Source organism: Corapipo altera, unplaced genomic scaffold (genome assembly GCF_003945725.1).
Source record: "Corapipo altera isolate COAL_440 unplaced genomic scaffold, ASM394572v1 308, whole genome shotgun sequence".
Lineage (NCBI taxonomy): Eukaryota > Metazoa > Chordata > Aves > Passeriformes > Pipridae > Corapipo > Corapipo altera.
In genome coordinates this window covers 4,661,786-4,680,445 of record NW_020884925.1, presented here as the reverse complement: position 1 = coordinate 4,680,445, position 18,660 = coordinate 4,661,786, and the positions used below count along the sequence as shown (strand labels likewise).

The window sequence follows — 18,660 nt, the reverse complement described above, 5'->3', positions numbered from 1 at the left end:
AATTAAGTGTCAAAGTCTGTGGCAGTTCAGAGAGCAGGTACCAAGGAGGAGTAACATGCTGGAATGGGACAGTCCACACAAACCTCTCCAGGAACTGAAAACCTAGCGCTGAGTTGGCCTTGTTCTACCTTGGGAAGCAATGCAAAGTATTCTATAAATACATGTTTGAGATGAAGCTGAACTTCTAACAGCTCAACTGAGCAGACTGCCATGATCTGAGGATGAGGTGCACACTTTGGACACCATTTTGCTGTAGTCTGTAATGTCTGACTCTCTTGAGCCAGAGATTTAGGAAAGAACAGTGGCAAAGTATCACAACTAAAAAGTTCCATTACCAACAATGGGAATCCTTATAATAAAGGCACGAGAGAACAGACTGGGTTGGTAGGTCTTAATCTTAAATTTCCCTGAGGGGTGAGCTGGTGCAGGTGTAGAAACTGAAGTTCTCAGCTATCCAGCATCATGACTGCCCAAAGAAACATGCCCTTTCTCTCCAAATGGTGATAATTCAGGGTCAGTGCATGGAGCAGTTGTCACTTTGGGACTCAGCTCAGGGTCACTGTCCACACCATCACTGGAAAGTTAAACCCAAGGAGCAGCCCTGAGTTTGAATGGCACCTGGTTGTTCTGGTGCAGGTGAGAGCAGCCCCTGAGGTCCCCACCTCTGCACTGACAGGTGAGTGCCACCAGGAACTGGGGCTCCCGAATCTTTTCTGCTGTGGAACAACGTTCCAAAGGATGGCAGGAGCTCCTTGGTGTGAATGGAAGGCTTGTAAAATCTGTGCATTTTGTCCTACCTTACAGATGCCAGGTAAGCAAGTTAATGTCCCTGGACCTCCATGCAGATATGAGCTCCAGCTATGCAATCAAACTCCTCTGAAGCTCCTAACTGTGCTCTTCACAATTCAAACAGAGAGAAAGGAGGTTCCATGACATCGTGGAGTCGTTGCAATATTCACCCTCTGGATACATCTGCAGGAAACCAGCCCTTACTTTGACAGGCAGCCAAGTCAAACTCAATTTAGAAAGTCAGTGCCCAGGATATAAAAATGATCTCAAGAAAAATAAGGTGAATGACTTGATAGTTGTGAGTCACAAGCGCTCTGGTGGAGGCCATGAAAATAATTGTATGAAGTATGGCAAGATTAAAGATGTCAGAAACTAAACACTACACATCTCAGGACTGAGTCTAACCCCAAGCCAGTAAACACTAAATGCAGGTCCTTTGCAGCCTTTTGTTTCACAGAATTCCAGATCCTTGTCATCACTGACACTATGATGCCTCTCTGAACTTGCAAAAGGATGAAGTTGTGCATCAAAGTCACCATTCACTTGGAGCACTTTTCTATTCAGGGCATGAAACATGGGAGGAAGAAGGTTCTATTACAAATATTAGTGTAAATTAAATGATCAGAGAAGAATCTAAAAGTCAGTCATATCTTTCTTGAGTCAAAAAAGAACTGAAAGACCAGAAGTCCCACTTTGAATGGAAGCTGAGACAGGACTTGTCCTCTACCATGTGACAGTTAAGAGCACATCTTATCTAAAGTGAAGGTTAGCCTAACAAATAGCCATGTGAGCCCAAGAGAATAGTGCTACAAACAGACAGAAGGCATGAATTTTAACTTCAAAAGCCTGTTTAATCCTAAACTTTAACTAAGGAAAGAACTGCATTTTGGGGTGGATAACATTTATCCCCTCAGAGCTGCTTGGCAGAGTATCAGGCTTCTTGTTTAAAAGTGGCAGGTTTTGTGATGTTTAGACTCTGACAAAGACAGAATGTGGAGAAGCAGCCAATGAAATAGAATTAGTTGTAGCAAGAAGGATGAAAACTTCTCAGATTTTATTGGGATAGCTGCATTATGGAAGAGCTGCATTTCTTCAGCACTGTATGTGTGCAGATACTGAACTGCTGTTGGATTCAGAAAGGGCCTGAGCACCTGTGAGCAGCACAGGAGTTCCATTTCAGGACACTTGTCACAGACTAATGCTGAGAAGGGGCTAAAACATATCCCAAAACTCAAACAATAAACCCAGGAACAACTAAGTTGTGGAGACAGGTCACCACCAATTTCAAAACCTGCAAAATTAAAATAGCTTTTAGCTGAAGTCTGAAAGGGATTAATGTTTGAAACTTATCATGTATCAAACTTTCTGGTATTTATATTAAAAAATATTTTTTCTCCACTGATTTTTTTTCACTTCTCCACTCATTTTCTCCACTCCATTTCTTCCTCCCTAATTAAATCAAAAGGTCATTAGAAATAAGTGGCAGTTTACAGTCAGTCAACACCCTCATATGCCACATATCATAAATTTGGAATAAGACAACTCCATCCATATTTCTAAACATCAGTGCAGGCAATGTATATACAATACACAAAGAGTTTGCAAGAACGCTTTTTGAAATTTTTTTGCACAAATCCTACTCTATGTAACAATTTGGCTAAGTTAAATACAAGGTACAAGGTGATAGGCAAACTCTAGATTGTCTTGATACACAGACTCTCTTTCCCAGTCATTTGCAGTTGTTAACAACTGAGATTTTAATTGTAATTTTTGCATTTAGGTGCTTATATAATTTTGTTTCCCTGAATCATTCCAAAACTCTGAATTTTTTTTCCTACTTCTTTTATTCAATAATAAAAAAAAAATCTATGCAACAATGGAAAAACATGTTTATTGTGCACGATGCTGAAGTGCCAAAGATGCACAATTTACATTAATTCCTGCTCTATGAGAATTTGTCATAACAGGAATGAATTCTAAAAGGACCTCAACCAAAACTGAATGAAGCCTCATACATATTTGCCTGCAAACGTAGCTTGCATTTTCATCATGCCAATAACAGCATATTGCTCCTTCTATTTTAATCCCTTCTTAATGGGCAAGCTTATCTTCCCATTATTCAGGCAACTTTTCTGTTCATGCTTCAGCAATCGCATGACAACTGATTAACAAATCAGGGAATTACTCCTTGACAGCTCCCTTAGAAAAGCACAGAGTTCTCAACACCAAAGACACTGCTCCCTAATTTCTGCCTGCTCTGGAGGTGTGTGGTGAGGAGTCAATGAATACATGTTTTCTTCATCAGAGGCCTGAAACGACTTCAGCTGAGACACACAACACCACAACAGCCCGTCAGCACCACCACACCCCATCAGCCTGGCCTGGCTTCAGATGCATTTCCTACGCTCTTTAGGGCTGTGCTTGCTATTTGACCTTCCCTAGGAAAGGATCAGTGCTGGAACTGGAGCTGGGGCTCCTGCAGCAGGTCAGTCCTGGCACTGCTGTGCACAGCACAGGGTGTTTGCAGGTGATTGAATGGTACAAACCACCATGCACAGCATCAGCCTCCAACAGGAGAGGCCAGGACTGGGCTGGCACAACCCCCAAACTGCTCCCCAGCTCTAGAGAGGTGCTGCTCCAGGCCAGGGCTGAGCTCAAGGCAAGGCTGTGCAAGGGAGCTGTGTGTGCAGTGCCTGGCCTGTGGGTGACAGAGCACTTCAGTCCCCAGTCCCAGCAGCTCAAATATTCACCAAAAACACAAGGAAGGGTCAAACTCCACCCCCAGACTCCTGCCTGTAGCTCCCACTAAGTGCAATGGAAACCTCATATGCCTTCAGCCAAAGGGAATCTGACCCTAAGAACACTTTAAGCAGCAAACCCACCTAAGCAGAGCAGGACTATCATGATCTAAAAGTCTGAGGTGTTTAGAGTTTGCTTCAATACTCATACAATCAAATTTCTCATTTGAAGTTCTTAAATCAATTTTGTAGCTCTGTGCAGTGAGAATTCATAATCTCAAGTCAGATTTTTCATTACATGAATATTATAAAACCAGGAATGAAATAAGAATAAAAACCATGTAAGATACTTTGCACCACCACTTTAACCCTGGAAGCTGCAATGAACATACTTCAAATGCATGATCCTGTTAAAATGCATATATATTTGTAAATTTTGTGCAGGCTATCACCTGTTTTGTTAGGGGGCTTCCATGAATTAATAGCCTCAGTTTTGCCTACTCCTGTTTCAGATCCTGGGCAAGTACAGTTCTTGCACTACCAGATTTCCAAACCTCCACAGCACCCAAAGCATCTCAATGTATGTCCAGCTACAAATCGTGATATTTTCTTGGAATTGTGCTTTTAACTTGCTGCAGGGTAGATGAGAGTTGATCCCCAGTAATGATGTCTTTGAAGAAGATTTGGAATAAATGTATATGTAAATAAATGCCCACATCCACAGACATTTCCAAGGCTGCCACTTCTGAGGACTGTTTGTTTATAAGGTTGAGAGCAAAACAATAACCTCCTCGTTTCCATCCAGTTCCTTCAGCACAAGCACTGAATGATTTATCTTACAGACTCATGCATAGGAAGGGACAGAAGGCTTTCAGTTCAATAATATATTTTAGCTTGAATCATACTGCATATATATCAGACATAAAAACATAACCATTCTCATCTGTATTTTCTGGATGTGTTAATTATCAGCTGTAAGGTGAGAGCCAGGAATTTTGCCTTTCCTCACAACTTTCTTTTCCTGCCCTCTGACTTCACACACGTGCCAGTAACACACACACACATTGTACATCCGACAACATTTTGGCTGAGGACTGAAACCACTCTAAAGCAGAAAACCCACCAGCAGTTTTAAAATGGAGCCTTCTCAGACCAGCCCAACACCTACTTGTCTAAGCACCACAGCACAGCCTAACAAACTCCATTCCTAAGAGAAGGCCAAATCAAAAGATATTACTTACATGTATGAGTCTTCTTTGTTACAGAAATACCTGTAGGGAAGAAACGACACCAACGTTAGCAAAGCCACCACTGGATAAATTCTTTTGACATGTATTTCATCATTAATCTATTTTATCAGACACATAGCAGCCACTCTAAAAGAGGAATGAAAATTGCCATGATTTGTGCATTAAAGGTGGAAGGATCTCCCCTCTCTGAGTGCAGACTTTAATGGTATATTTTCTCCTCATACCTCACCTATAAAGGTTTCAACACGTATTGCTTCAGTAGATACCCATCTCCACTGTGTGTGCTGCTGCTTTACAACTGAGGCTGATGCACCAAGAAGATAGCAGCAGCACTATATGGAAGCCCCCTTTTATTTTCCACGGTTAAGGATTTTCCCACACTCAAATTAGGTGGTGCACATTAAACCACCCAGACAGAACGGATTTGAGCGGCGCAACAATTCCTGTTATTAAGTTGGAGTAGTTCCTTGATGGCAAGCTGTAGCTTATGCTCATTAAAACCAAATGAACAGCTCTCTCAACGTGAGTATTACTGCCATAATTCCAAGCCAGATGCAAGTATCTCCGAGCTGTTAAATACATAATTTCTGCAGTAATAAAGATGTTTTTATGCTAGACAGGCATGTGGCGGCAACCACCAGCGATGGGCCAGTGCCAGTGAAATTGGAGAGGCATTTTAAAGAAAGCAACAGAGTGAACAGAATGAGGCAAAATTCATAATACCAAACAGAGATAAAATTAACTCTGTTAAATGTCATTGGAATTCATGCTTGAATACAAACAATATTGTCTCCACTTTAGTAGATAACTGGTGACGTACTCAGACCCCTCAGTATTTAAGCTTCACTCTCCTTGGGGGGAATTCCATGAGAAGAGAAAGAGGTTACTGGAAGCAGTACAAGTATTTGAAACATTTCATTTGTGATTAAGGCCTGTAATGAAATTTTAGAATTGGAATTGTTTGGCTTACTGCTCATGAAAGACAGAGAGACCTGAATCTCCTCTGCTACCCTCCAATTCCTTCTACCACCTCTTCCAAAACAAATTACTATGGAAAAAAAAAAGGCTTTTATTTCAGGCTTCTTGGTTGTGGAACATCTCAGGGAGGCAGTGAGTTTTAACAACCAATAAAAACATAGGTACCTTATTTGCAAATTTAGAGCCAACTTCCAAAGCCAACAGTTTTCAAACTATTCATGTTTCTGATAGATCCAGAAATCCCTAAAGCCAACCCCAAACAGGCAGCCATCAGGTTTGACATAATTGTCATGAGGATTTTTTTTTAAATTGCACTTGTGTAGCTATTGGCCTTTTGGTTTGGAACTACCAGGCTCTACAAGTGTGAGCACTGGAACCTTTCTTTTCCCTGAAGAGAAAAGCTGAGAGGCTCCAGGCTTTGGGAAGAGAAGTTCTGATAGTTCCTCTGGGCAATTTTGTAAATGTGAGACACTGGTAAGCAATTTACAAAAATCAGCATACTAGAACTTGATTATGTATATGGATTAATTTAAATAGAAAGGTCCTGGCCAAACATGCACATTCCTCATGCACAGAATTAAAATTATAGCCACAAAGTGCAGAGCCAAGGTAAGCACTGAGAACAAAAGAAAAATAAGCATAACAAAAATAAAACCTTTCAATTAGATAAGTAGCTACTACAGGGGGCAAATTCATCCTTTCAATTGGTCATTTGTAAGAGCAAGCTTTCTTGGCTTTTCATTGCAGTGCAATCCTTACTCAGAGCAGGGGACAGGACAGGACAGGACAGGGGGTGTCACTCAGAGCTGACACTGTGACAGGAACAAAAGCCCAGGGCAAGGAGAGGGTCAGAGGGATCTGAAGCACCTCCATCAAAATGCACCAACAATATCTGTGCACCCTTTGGTACGAGTGCAAAAACCTCTCTGTGGGTTTTTCTGAATCTCTGCCTTACCCTTTGAATTTGAAATGAAAGCTGCTGCTGGAATATTGGCTCTTCCTCCAAGGAAGAGCATTTGTGCTGCTGTTTGACTCCTCAGTGACCACTGAGCAGCACATTCCTGACAGCAGCTTCACCCTCCCAAACTGCCCTGACATCCCCTGGGCAGACACACTCGCCCCACCCTTGCCTATCTGGCCAATTCCTACGATTTTAAGGAGGTTTTAGGAAATGGAAACGCAGAGAAAAAGGTCTTAAATCTGAATACCATTTGCAAAACTTCCTCTCCCAACGCTCGTGCTAATAAATGGATACAGCAGTGCTCTTTCAGCATTATGGGAGCCATATGTGTGCTTTTCTCAGAAAATAATGCTCTCTGTAAAATCACTTTGAACAGAAAGTGCTTATGCTGTCACTTCTGATTACTCACAGCCTCTTCACAATGGGATTTGCCACAGCACAAAACAGACTTAGCTGTATTCGCTGACTGAGGGCCTCCTTCCCCTGCTACATGAAACACTCATGGAAATATCAGTGCTTATATTTTTCTACCTAATTTTTTTTTTTTGATGTGAGACGTGTCGTGGGTTTTTCCAATCAGATGTTTCCACAATAATTACCGATTACTATCTCGTAAGACCTTTTAGCTGTTTTATGCAGATATTTTTAGATAACCTTTTAAAACAGCAGCTTAGAGGTAGGTATTTTTGCATCTTCTTCATCATTCCACTGGTGGTTGCATCGAAAGCAAAGCATTTTGCTTTGAGCTGTGGTTTTAAAGTAACTAACTGCAATCTGGTTGAACAAGGATAAATGTCGCCAGTGAGTTCAACAGGATTAGGTTTAAATTAATCAGGAACCTTCACTGATGTTAAAGCGAGTTATGAATTTTTTAAGAAGCCTTCCTTTTCACACAGGTAACTCTTAGTGACTAGAAAAACTGAGCAAAAAATGTACCAGCATATCCAAACAGTTACCTAAATTAGATACATTATAACGAGTGCTTTAAATATAAATATTGAGTATGCAACACTGCCATCAGTTTTAGTTTTAATGCAGGAAGCCAATGACTCTGCTATGCAGAACATTCAAGGTAGATAATAATATCCTAGAAATGAGTGTATTGTGGAAAAAAAGTCAGTCTGAAAACCACTTAATGTAAAAAAAGGGGAGTTATGAGATCTCTGTCTCTCTCTGTGCCAGGGCTGCATCCCACTCGTCTATATGTTTGAATGCCTTTCCTATGAGCTGCATCCAAAAAGTTTTATACAGACAACTCATCAGTTCTTTTGAAACCAACAGGATCTCCTATGAAACTAATTCTGCAAGTCCAACATACCTCAAGTAATTTTCTTCCCAGCTGGGATTGCTCTCATTTGTAAATGTATCTGTGACTGGACCACCAGTTTAAGTAGATTTGAGTACACACTATTTAAGGAAACCTAAACCCAATACACCACTGAAAGACAAAGATTTATTTTTAATGAGCAGAGCATAAAGAACCTACTGATTCCTTTCAAAATGTTACTTCATATAAAATCCCATTTTTTAATGGGCTTCATTCCCAAATGTGACAGACTGGAGAAATATGTGACCACTTGCCACTATTATCACTGTCCTACACAGCCAGCTTTCCATTCTCATTTAACAACAAATGCAAAAAAAGCAGAAAGAGAGGAAGAAACAACACTATAGCTTCAGTGTTGCTAATACAGAAAGACTTCCTGACTTAACCAGCCAGACTTCAAAGTAAAGCAAAGGAAATGTCATGAAAATACCACAATCTATCAGTGCCATGGTTATCAGTGAGTGAAAGTTTCAGTATTACAGTTATCACAGAATGTATCACTTCCGCAGTGCAATCTGACATTCCTGATCAACACCAAATCTCAAACAAATTAACAGCTCACACTTTTCATCCCTGCCATTGCCATGCAACGCTCTGGGCAACGACAATCGATTTCTGCACAGTGAAAGGACTTCATCCACCACCCCCTCTCCCCCTCCCACCACCGGCCTGTAATTTGCCATGATGGGTGGTATTTACAAAAATAGCCTGCTGGATGCAATGAACTTTGAAAAGAGTATCTGCCAACAGAGACAGGATATTCTTTTGCAAGCAGTTAGCCTGACTGACCTTCACTAGCCAACTTCAAATAGAGATAACAATGTCTTCAAGTACAAAAAGACTCAGATATTTTATACATCATAAGCTATTTCTCACAGTTGCCCATCCAAATAAAGCAGCATAATGAAACACTGCTTACTCTGTGAACCCAGATCCCTGCTGCTGTTGTACAGTTGTCAACTTCCCACATTTCAAGGGGAAAACACACTTTGATGTGCAGAATGATAAGTAAAAAGTCCCCTGTCTGGCAGAATACATTACTCTGCAAAATATCAAAGGAGGATATTCTTGAGTGCAATTTTCTTAAACCTCCAAGAAAACTCTTCCTCAGAAGTTTGTGAGGATAAACACACGTATTACCGACAGAGCTCAGCACTAATCTCTGGGACCCCTGTAAAGCACCAGTGCTTCCCTTGGCTGTGCTTTTTGTGCCCAAATCGGGTGATTAACACTGCCCTGACAGCTGTAAATCTTGGTAGATGCCCTGTGTATACGATGCTTTGCTCATGTGGGTGTGTGTATCAATACATGTATTTTTTTCCCACTTTTTTCTCCCCTCCCCTCAAGCCAGCATTACGGCTCCAGCACGTTTTCCAACTTGGACATTTTAGGATGGATTGGAAATCTTGGGGCGGGGGGGGGGGGGGAAAGAAGTTAAAATTTTAAACTAAGCCTCCTGCCTGACATATTGTGTAAAATCAGAAAGAAAATATATTACAACCTTGGATCCCACTGCGTTTCATCCTGTCACTCCACTTCTCTGTTACTGCCACCACACAAAGGTAGCAATTGTGGTGGAATATTATATGCAACACTCGGGCACTTGCAGAGAACCTACCAAGGCAGAATAATACATTTGAGTGTATTCAGAAAGGAGCTCATCCTTTCAGAAACTTTAATAATGGTATCTGTTAAAGCCTGTGCAGATCTCTGGCTTGAAGGAGTTCTGTGATCTTCGGGGGCCTTTGTTTACAGTGACTGAGGTGACACAACAGACACGCAATGCTGCAAACACCACTTAAGGGAATTTCATCAAACAAAATGATGTTCCAAACCAGTGTCCTTGCCTAGGACAGAAGAGCTGCTAATGATGACCAGCACACACTACTGAAAGTACTCCAAGTAATTCCAATATTTTGTTTCCAAAACTGTTAGGGGACATTAATGCTTATAGTTCACTCAGGAAAAAATGAAATTACGTGCCAGGGTAGCACGGATCAAGGACAACATCCACTAGGCATGTTAGGACAAGGAAGCTTTCCATAATTATGACCCCCCCCCAAAAAAAAAAAAAATCCTCAGCTTCAAATATGACAACTTAATTTTTTATATAAGATTCCAGTTTTTCCCCGACTTGTTCACAGCTTTTCTTGAAAAGGAAAGATCTCACTGTGTGAAACCAGGTGTTTTCAGCAGGCCTAGATCAATCATGTTCTCAAGTCCACAGGTATATAACAAAGTCACAGGAATCACGACTGACCTAAGTGTTTCAGTACTGAAAAAAACCCCAACCTTGATCTCCTACGATCCACAGTTGTTTCTTGTACCTAAAGTCTATGAAAGAAATTTTCAGAGTTGTATTTCTGAGGTGTTTCTGTAGTATTACTTCTCGAATCACACATGGTTATATCAGAACCAGCCACAGAAGATTCTCCACAGCGCAGTTTTTTTTACTTTTTGCTCAAATACATTTGAAATAAACAGATTAAAAAAATTTAATTTTTAAAAAGATTTTTCAAGAAAGTGTTTCAACCTTATTTTACTGAGATAGTTGGCTCTTTTAGCCATTGCAACTCAGACGGGCTTCCTGATTCTGAGAGTGACTTTCTGCATCATCAAGCCATTTTATGACTTCATTTTTCAGCAGCTGACAGCCTCCCCACCTTTAAAACCAGAGTAGTACCTGTGGAAACATGAATACAAATGACTGTAATTCTTTCAAAGTTACAGAGTATTCATAAGAGAGAAATCACCACTATCCTGAGTTATTTGTCATCTGCACAACTGACAGCTAAAAGAATTCCCTGCTCTTTCTAGATTTTTCCCAAATCAAAAATTCTTAGCAGACCCCAAATTGATATCAAACTTCTGGTGCCCAAAACTGCTCCAGAAGAAACAATAATTTAAGAAAAAAATTCAAGACTCAAGTGTCCATGTTTCAGGCTGAGATAATGACACTGTCGCTGTTACAGACGCACTTGCTGTCAGCCCACATTTAAAATACTAACTTCTCACTTCTGACTGATATTGAACAAACCATTTCCCCACAATATCATTCTGAACAACTGAGCACATGCAACTCCTTGTTTCAAATCTTCCTATAAATGATCAGTTCTGAGCTGTATGAAAACTCCAAATTAACAGTAATTTGATGCCAGATGGAAGAGTTGTGGCTCTCACACACACAGACAGTTCCTCAGTGCTGGCATCACATGTGACTGCTGGCACAGAGTGCTGACCTTGTTTGGTTTTTTGTCTGATGAGAGATTAAATATTGGACAAATATTAGAAAATTGCAAACAAAACTCTTATTTGTAAGGATGTAAATTGTAAAGATGGTGAACTTTAACCATTTCTTCCTTTTTTGTACAACCTCACTGACAGTCCCTCTCATTCTTTTGCCCTTGCAAATAAACAGTGCCTTAGATTAGGAGAAATTAAATGAAGAATCTCCATTAAATAGCCATAATGTTCTTACATGACAGATGTTGCCAGAGCACAGGCTAAATATCCATCCCACATTTACACTGTATTCCACACATTAAATGTCAGATAGTTCAGAGCTGTAGGTAAGACTGTGTTTTCCGCAGGAGTATTTTTAGGAAAGCCACATATTAGCTTTGTTTTAATGACTATTTGTTACACAACTGACCAAGCAAATCCCAAAGCAGAGATTTCCAAATAGTCTTGCAGAGCAATGCAGTTACACTGACAGAACCCAGCAGAACCCACAAAGTTGCACAAATCCAAGCAAGCCCCTCCAGCCCTTAAACAGACTACAAGGTGTAGGGAAAGCCAACACTTCTTAAAAACTGTCAGGGACTTTCTTAGTGTTGTATTTTCACCTGAACTGGGAGCCTTTCTGCTTTTTTGCACAGTTTATCAGTGACAGAATTGCTTTGCCATGAGCGTGGCAGACACCATCCCTGCAGGCAGGACACTTCCCTCCCGGTGACATCCACACAACAGTCTCCTTCAGCCACAGGCTCTTTCCTACCAGCACACTCACAGGAACAATTCCTTGAACTTGCACTGGACGTATGGGCAAGAAGCTCTGTAATGTGTGCAGTTCCCTGAGAGGAATCAATCATAGTCATGTAGGTTGGAAAAGACCTCCAAGTTCACTGCCCTGACACTGCCAGGTCAGCACTGAACCAGGCCCTGGATGTCAGTCCCCACAGCTGCACCTCCCCACCACTGCATTCACTGACTACCATTGTCTCCACCTTAGTGTCATCTTGGACAAGGAAAATGTCCCAGCAGATGTGAACCATTAAACGAGGAGCACCATTTGTGCCAACTCCCTGCTTGTTGGTGCCAGGAGGAGTCAAACAGCAGCAAGTTTGGCACCCATACACACATACACATACACACGTGTGTGCTGGAGACCTCAGGGCCCACAGCACTGCACAGGCAGTGTATGGCTTCTGTCATTTCAAAGCACCATTTCACCTCAACATTGCGCTCTCTGTTCTCCTCGAAGCCTTTCAGGCTGTCTTGGTCAAGATTCCTGCCAACCTAACACTGAAAAGCATGAACCCGGCCTCCAAGAGTTCACGGTGTTTCCATAAAATCCAGAACACTGTCACGCTACAAATAAAAACCGAGGGTGGGAGCCGCCTTCCTGAGCGTTACCTCAGGCCAACCGCACATGGAAACTGTCCTGAGAGCACAACTGAAACTCTCCGAGAGGCCCAGGACTGAGATACTGGCTGAGATAGCAACCACAGGGCTGAGCAGTCCTGATTACAGCAATTCTCACCTAGAGAAATCCCTCCGAGATGGCAGATAACAAAGATAAAAGAAGCCTCAATGCCCCAATTCTGTGCCTTCAGGTACCCAGAACTGATGTGAACATCTTCACAGAGCTCTTTCAGGTATGCAAACAAAACCAAAATGAAACAAAATAAACGGTCAAAGGGGAGCTGGAGTCCTTGTTAGTCACAACTGGTGCAAGAAGAATTCATTATTTAAGAACACTGCAACGTTAAACACATTGCACGACGATCTTAACAGAATCAGTTCCTATTTAGAACATACATAAGATAAAATGGTAGATTATTTTTCCTATTATTCTACCCTATATTATCTTCCAATAAACCCTGTTGCATTTAATACAACCATTTATCTTCTATGCTCTCCCTGACACTACAGGTGTCAACCAACAAAATTCTCTCGGTATTTCTGTGACCAAAAAACCTGTTCACGAGTTGTCCATAAGTAGAATATGATCATGAAACTCTAGGAGATGTATACATTTCCAAAGCACGTCTTTAACTCATGAGTTAGTGATCCACTCAGTTCCTGAAAGCACATGCAGGGAAGGTTGGTGCTGCAGTGGGGCCACCACACTGCATCCACAAAATGAATGATTGAAGGGTCAGGCATCCAGCACCGAGTGATACCAGGAACATTCACCAGCCTCAGAACTCAGCCTTGCTGAGCATTAAGACTTTTGAAATACCATTAATATGACACGTTTTACAGGATGTGAGTGCATTCTGGACAGCATTCTCCTGCATTAGCTACACAATTCTCACTCAGCTGCCCTCTCCGGAGCTTATTTTCCAGTCTAATTAGAACTATTAAAAGTCATCACTCACAGATGTCTGTACACACTCTGAAAGTACCTTTGTCCAGTTCTATCTCTTACAATTACACAGCATTTCTTTGTCTTTCTTTTGGAGAAGTATCAGTATTGCAACATCAGTTCTTTCCATCGTCCAGATTTCCACTTAGTGCTTTAAAATTCACGTAATATTACATCACTAGAGATGGGAGCTGTTTGTCAGTCTGCCACCAAGCCCCAAGGATTCTCCATGTGAAAGGAAATAAATTATATAGCATGTTACTTTCACAGGAATACACAGGTTTAAGTGATTGTGTGTATGTACCTCTTTCTCTAATATTAAAATGAAATTTAAAAATAAGTGAAAAGGATAGAAGCGTTTTGGACCTCAGGAATTTCAAATCTACATCTATGCATTCATCCTCTTTTTTACAAGAGCTTAAATCAACACTGGCATAGAAAATACTTGGTTAGTAGATATGCTGCAAGGTGACCTAATGGTTGGCTACATCCAGGTATTCTCCCTCCTGTGGATCTTAGTCAAATATGTTCACTTCTCTGAGGAATAACCATGAAAAGAGAGAGTGTTCAGGATGAGTTCTCACAAATAAGCAAAATTTGCCTAATTAAAAAGCATAGATAACAATTCTTCTAACGCCTCTCTGTGAGACATTAAATTTGTACACTCATCAGTAAGAGACATAACCATTCACCCAGGGATTCAAAGCAGAGCAATTGTTTTGTGTGGCCAAACAAAAATGCTACTTGTTGCTGTCTCTTGAAGCCAGTGGTGACTGCACATGGCAGGCAATTTCTGGGAAATGGAAGTTTTCCTGGAAACACAGTATTAGGCATGAAGCAGGTTCTTAACCCCCAGCAAAACAAATTTTGAGCTTCACAGAGTTTTAACTGTTGGATACAGTGAGGACAATGGACAAATATTATTATCAGTATTGCAAAGCTGCCAATGCCAACGAGAAGAGCACCTTGGCTACTGAGTTTTTCCTGTAGCACATTCCAAGGACTTTGAGCAGTTTCTACTCTTCTTCTTCGGTCCACTTTGTGGCGACGGTCACTTCTAGTGACAAGCAGATGCATCCCTGGATGTTCAATGTACAGCTCTGATGGCAGTGGAAAGAGGCTGGTCAGGTTGTAAAACTGGGATGAAAAAGGATGCAGGGAAGTCCCAGAGTGGAAATCGCTGTATATTTTCTGTGAAAGATGGCATTTTGAGCAGCACAATCCCCCCGACACGGCACAGCTCTGGCTCCTGCTCTGAGCTGAAGGAGTGGCACGGGGGAAGGACACTACCAAGTGATTTATCAACCCCATTTGCTCTGACATACCAGTCGCTCTGGGACATCTCCAATCCAAATATAGCCACAAGAAAGTCCCGGCTAACTTTTGAGAACAAGCAGGAATATCACACAAGGTGATATGCTTGCAGGCTACAAGCACTTTTTTTGTGGTTAATTCCTCCTCTAACTTATAATCAATCTCTGCAACTGCATTTTATCAAATAGCTTCTGTGACTGACCATAGGTAGAGTTGTAATGTTTGCAAAGATGAGAGGAATTCAGGCAAAAACCAAACTAGCAAACAACCAAGCAACCAAAGACAGTGACATTCAGGCAAGCCCGAAATGCTAAGATTCATCCCACACTATAAAGCAGGCAATTCTACCATGTGTTTTTTGTGTTTTCCTTGGTGTTACCAGGTTGTCTGTTTTGCAGCGCCTCACATCATCAAGTTAGTGCTTTATATATATATATATATATATATCCTCCAAACCCAAACACTATCTGCAGTTCACAGATAAACAGAAACGAAGCAGTTACGTAACTCCAAGTCATGTATTTCTGATCTGGGCTGCCTGGCTCATGGCACCAATCTTAATCCAAAAACTCCCCAAGCAAGAATGTTCTCGCTGCATCTTTCACAATCAGTTCATGACTTCATCAAGATGACTGAGATATCACCAAATAAGCACTATAATGTGTCTGAGGACCAGAATTTTAATGTGTAACCCACATATGTTTTAGAAATTAAATTTGGGCCTCCATTCTAGAAGTAGTCCATGTAATAATGTGCTAAGGTCACATTACTACATATATACATGTTAAGGTCTCAAAAGGAATACAAAGGAAATAAATGTTTGCTAAAGGTTTTTCAAATCATCCTACAGTATAAACTAGATAATTCCACACTGAGTACAGAGAATCCAGCGTTGTTTTGGGGATTTCTACAAGATTTAAAACAACATAAGGTAGTTATTTCTCTGCCATGCAACCCCTTTCAAAATCTGCAGGAAGTGCATTAGGCTGGCTCAGCTCCTTGGTTCACCACAATGACTTTCATCTGCTTAACACCTTGGATGAGTTTGGCCCATTGTGCATCAAACAAAGCCAGCTCTGGATATCAGGGTCTTCCTATAACTGGATTATTTTAAGTTTAATCAGAAGGCCATCAGTATTTTTAATAAGGAGCATCTTTGATCTGTTTTTCTGCAAAGTATTTATAAGGTAACAGATCCAGAAAAAATGGATTCCTTACACATTACTTCATCCATCCCAGCTGAATACTTTAGCTGCAAAGTGCTTGTACATTTGCCTTTCAGTATTCTTCTGAGGCTGTCTCCTATCATGGTAACTTTTTCTTTCTTTTTTTTTTTTATTTCAAAATATACTGAGGTCGAGTCTCAACTTCTCATTGCTTTGCTCTCCTGAGGAAAAGAAATAAGATTCTATTATGTCGCCTTCAACAGCTGCGATGAATGAGGGGAAGGCAGGGAGAGAGGAGGGTTGGTGCTGCAAGTTCATGCAAAATTTCAGACTTGAATATAGCACAAGTAGCACTTCAACACTTCAGACTCCTTCAGTGCTGAGATCCCCAGAGAGTTGAGTTTAAATCACTAAACTTATTTCAGGAAAGGGGAGAACACTCTGGAGAAAAGTCTGTCGACTCCAGCAAAATTAATAAACTGGTTGCTCCTGATGTGAACTACATTTCTTGTCAGGAGTTTGACAAATTTCTAATTGCCTCTTAGCTAGCTTGCGAATACTGCACTTGTTGCTCCTTTTTAACAGGTATTTAACACCACAGCACAATAGAAGTGACAAAACTTTCACTCACCTTGCATTTTAAGTGTCAGTTATGAAAAGGAAAATTATGACCTTCCCCAATGTCTGTCAAAAAGGGCAGCCTATTCCTTCCTGATTTTAAATGCTCATGTACAGAGGAAGTATTTAATCCCCATCAGGTAATTCTCTTTAAAGAAATCAGAATTAATAAAATGAAACAAATCTCAAATAGGAAGTCCTTAACATTAAGCATTTTTTCTAAAGATGGGGCCAGTTGTCTCACATACTACAAATCTCAACAGAATTAGTGACATTTGTTTTCCATCTGACTACATTAATTTAGCATAGTTAAACTCTGAGTTTTGGATGGACATTCACTTTAAGGGGTTTCGTTTTCTCATGGTTGTAAAAGACCATCTCTGTTTTCACTCCCATGTGTTTGGGATGCCAGCTGTGCTCACTGCACTGCTGGGATGGCTGGTGATGCACAGTACACCCAGAACCTGGCCCTGTACTCAGGGACTAGTGGAAAAACTCCACTCCTTTACAGAGATGACTATGCCCTAGAGTTCAGATGCAGTTCATTTATATGTTTCAAGAAATAGGTGTTAATATCCCCTTGACCTAAAGTATATTTTAGAATTTTTATAATAAAGGTGCCTGTGAGATATCTGAATTACACTAAATCAAGCCATAAAACAAATTAGAATGGAATCCATCTGCTTTTTACAACACATACTAAACAGGAGTATTTACCAGACCAGGAAGAAGACAAGCTGAACCAATGCCCCAAAAGTGACACAGTTACTTCACAGCACAAAGACCCTTTGTATGACTGTAAGACAAGAGCCTGATGCACTTTTCACTTCCATTAGGGCTCTGGCAGGCCTGTCATTGTATGGCAAGGTTCACACGTTTTCCATGATCCCAGACCTAGGAGCACCTTCCCATTAAGCAGGAAAGATCTTTGAGGAGGAAATGAAGAGTTTTACTTTAAAGCTCTACTCAAAGGCAGAAAAACACCTGCTGTGGATAAAGAAGGGGAGGAAATATCATGTTCTGCTAAGAAGTGTCCTAAAATACCGTGTGGGTACATGTACTGTACACAAACCCAGGGATCACACCACAGATTCCATGACCCAGGACTCCACGTGGGACTCTGGGACTCTGGTCTGCTCTGCTCATGTGCTCCTTCTCCCTGTGTAAGACAGCAGGTCTGTGTGCTGCAGCCACCCCTGCAAAATTCAATTTCTGACTGCAGTGCACACAGGCTTCACCCACGGATTTGGGGAATGGGATCTGCAGGGCAGCCCACTGCCTCCCAACTTCGGGATGATCTGCCTGGCTTAGTCTGGGCCGTTTGTGCTTTCAGATCTGAAAGGTCTCTTGGTTTTTATACATTCATAGAATCACAGAATCATAGAATCAGCTGGGTCGGAAAGGACCTCAGAGATCATCAAGTCCAACCCCTGATCCAACCCTGCTGTGGTTCCCAGACCATGGCACTGATGCCACATCCAGTCTCACCTTCAACACCTCCAGGGATGGTGACTCCACCCCCTCCCTAGGCAGCCCATTCCAATGCCTGATTACTCTCTTGGGAAAAAATTGCTTCCCAATATTCAACCTAAACCTCCCCTGGCACAGCTCAAGACCCAGCCCTCTTGTCCTACTGCTGCTTCCTGGCAGAAGAGCCCGACCCCCACCTGGCTCCCCCCTCCTGTCAGGGAGTTGCAGAGAGTGAGGAGGTCTCCCCTGAGCCTCCTCTTCTCCAGGCTGAACAGCCCCAGCTCCCTCAGCCTCTCCTCACAGCACTTGTGCTCCAGTCCCTTCCCCAGCTCTGTTCCCTTCTCTGCACCTGCTCCAGCCCCTCCATGGCCTTCCTCAACTCAGGGGCCCAGAGCTGGACACAGCACTGAAATGCAGCAGAGTGCTTCCAACAACTATTTACCACTTTCAATATGCACA

The 18,660-nt window shown here is 41.6% G+C and overlaps 1 protein-coding gene across 2 annotated transcripts in view; it reads right to left on the bottom strand.

The window, feature by feature from the left end:
• The window catches only part of RORA (RAR related orphan receptor A), a 244,095-nt gene that overhangs the window by 110,489 nt on the left and 114,946 nt on the right, over nt 1-18,660 (bottom strand). For both annotated transcript variants that reach the window (XM_027657899.1, XM_027657901.1), the window contains exon 2: nt 4,769-4,798. In XM_027657899.1, the coding sequence (XP_027513700.1) occupies nt 4,769-4,798 (30 nt within the window). The remainder of the gene's footprint in view (nt 1-4,768; nt 4,799-18,660) is intronic.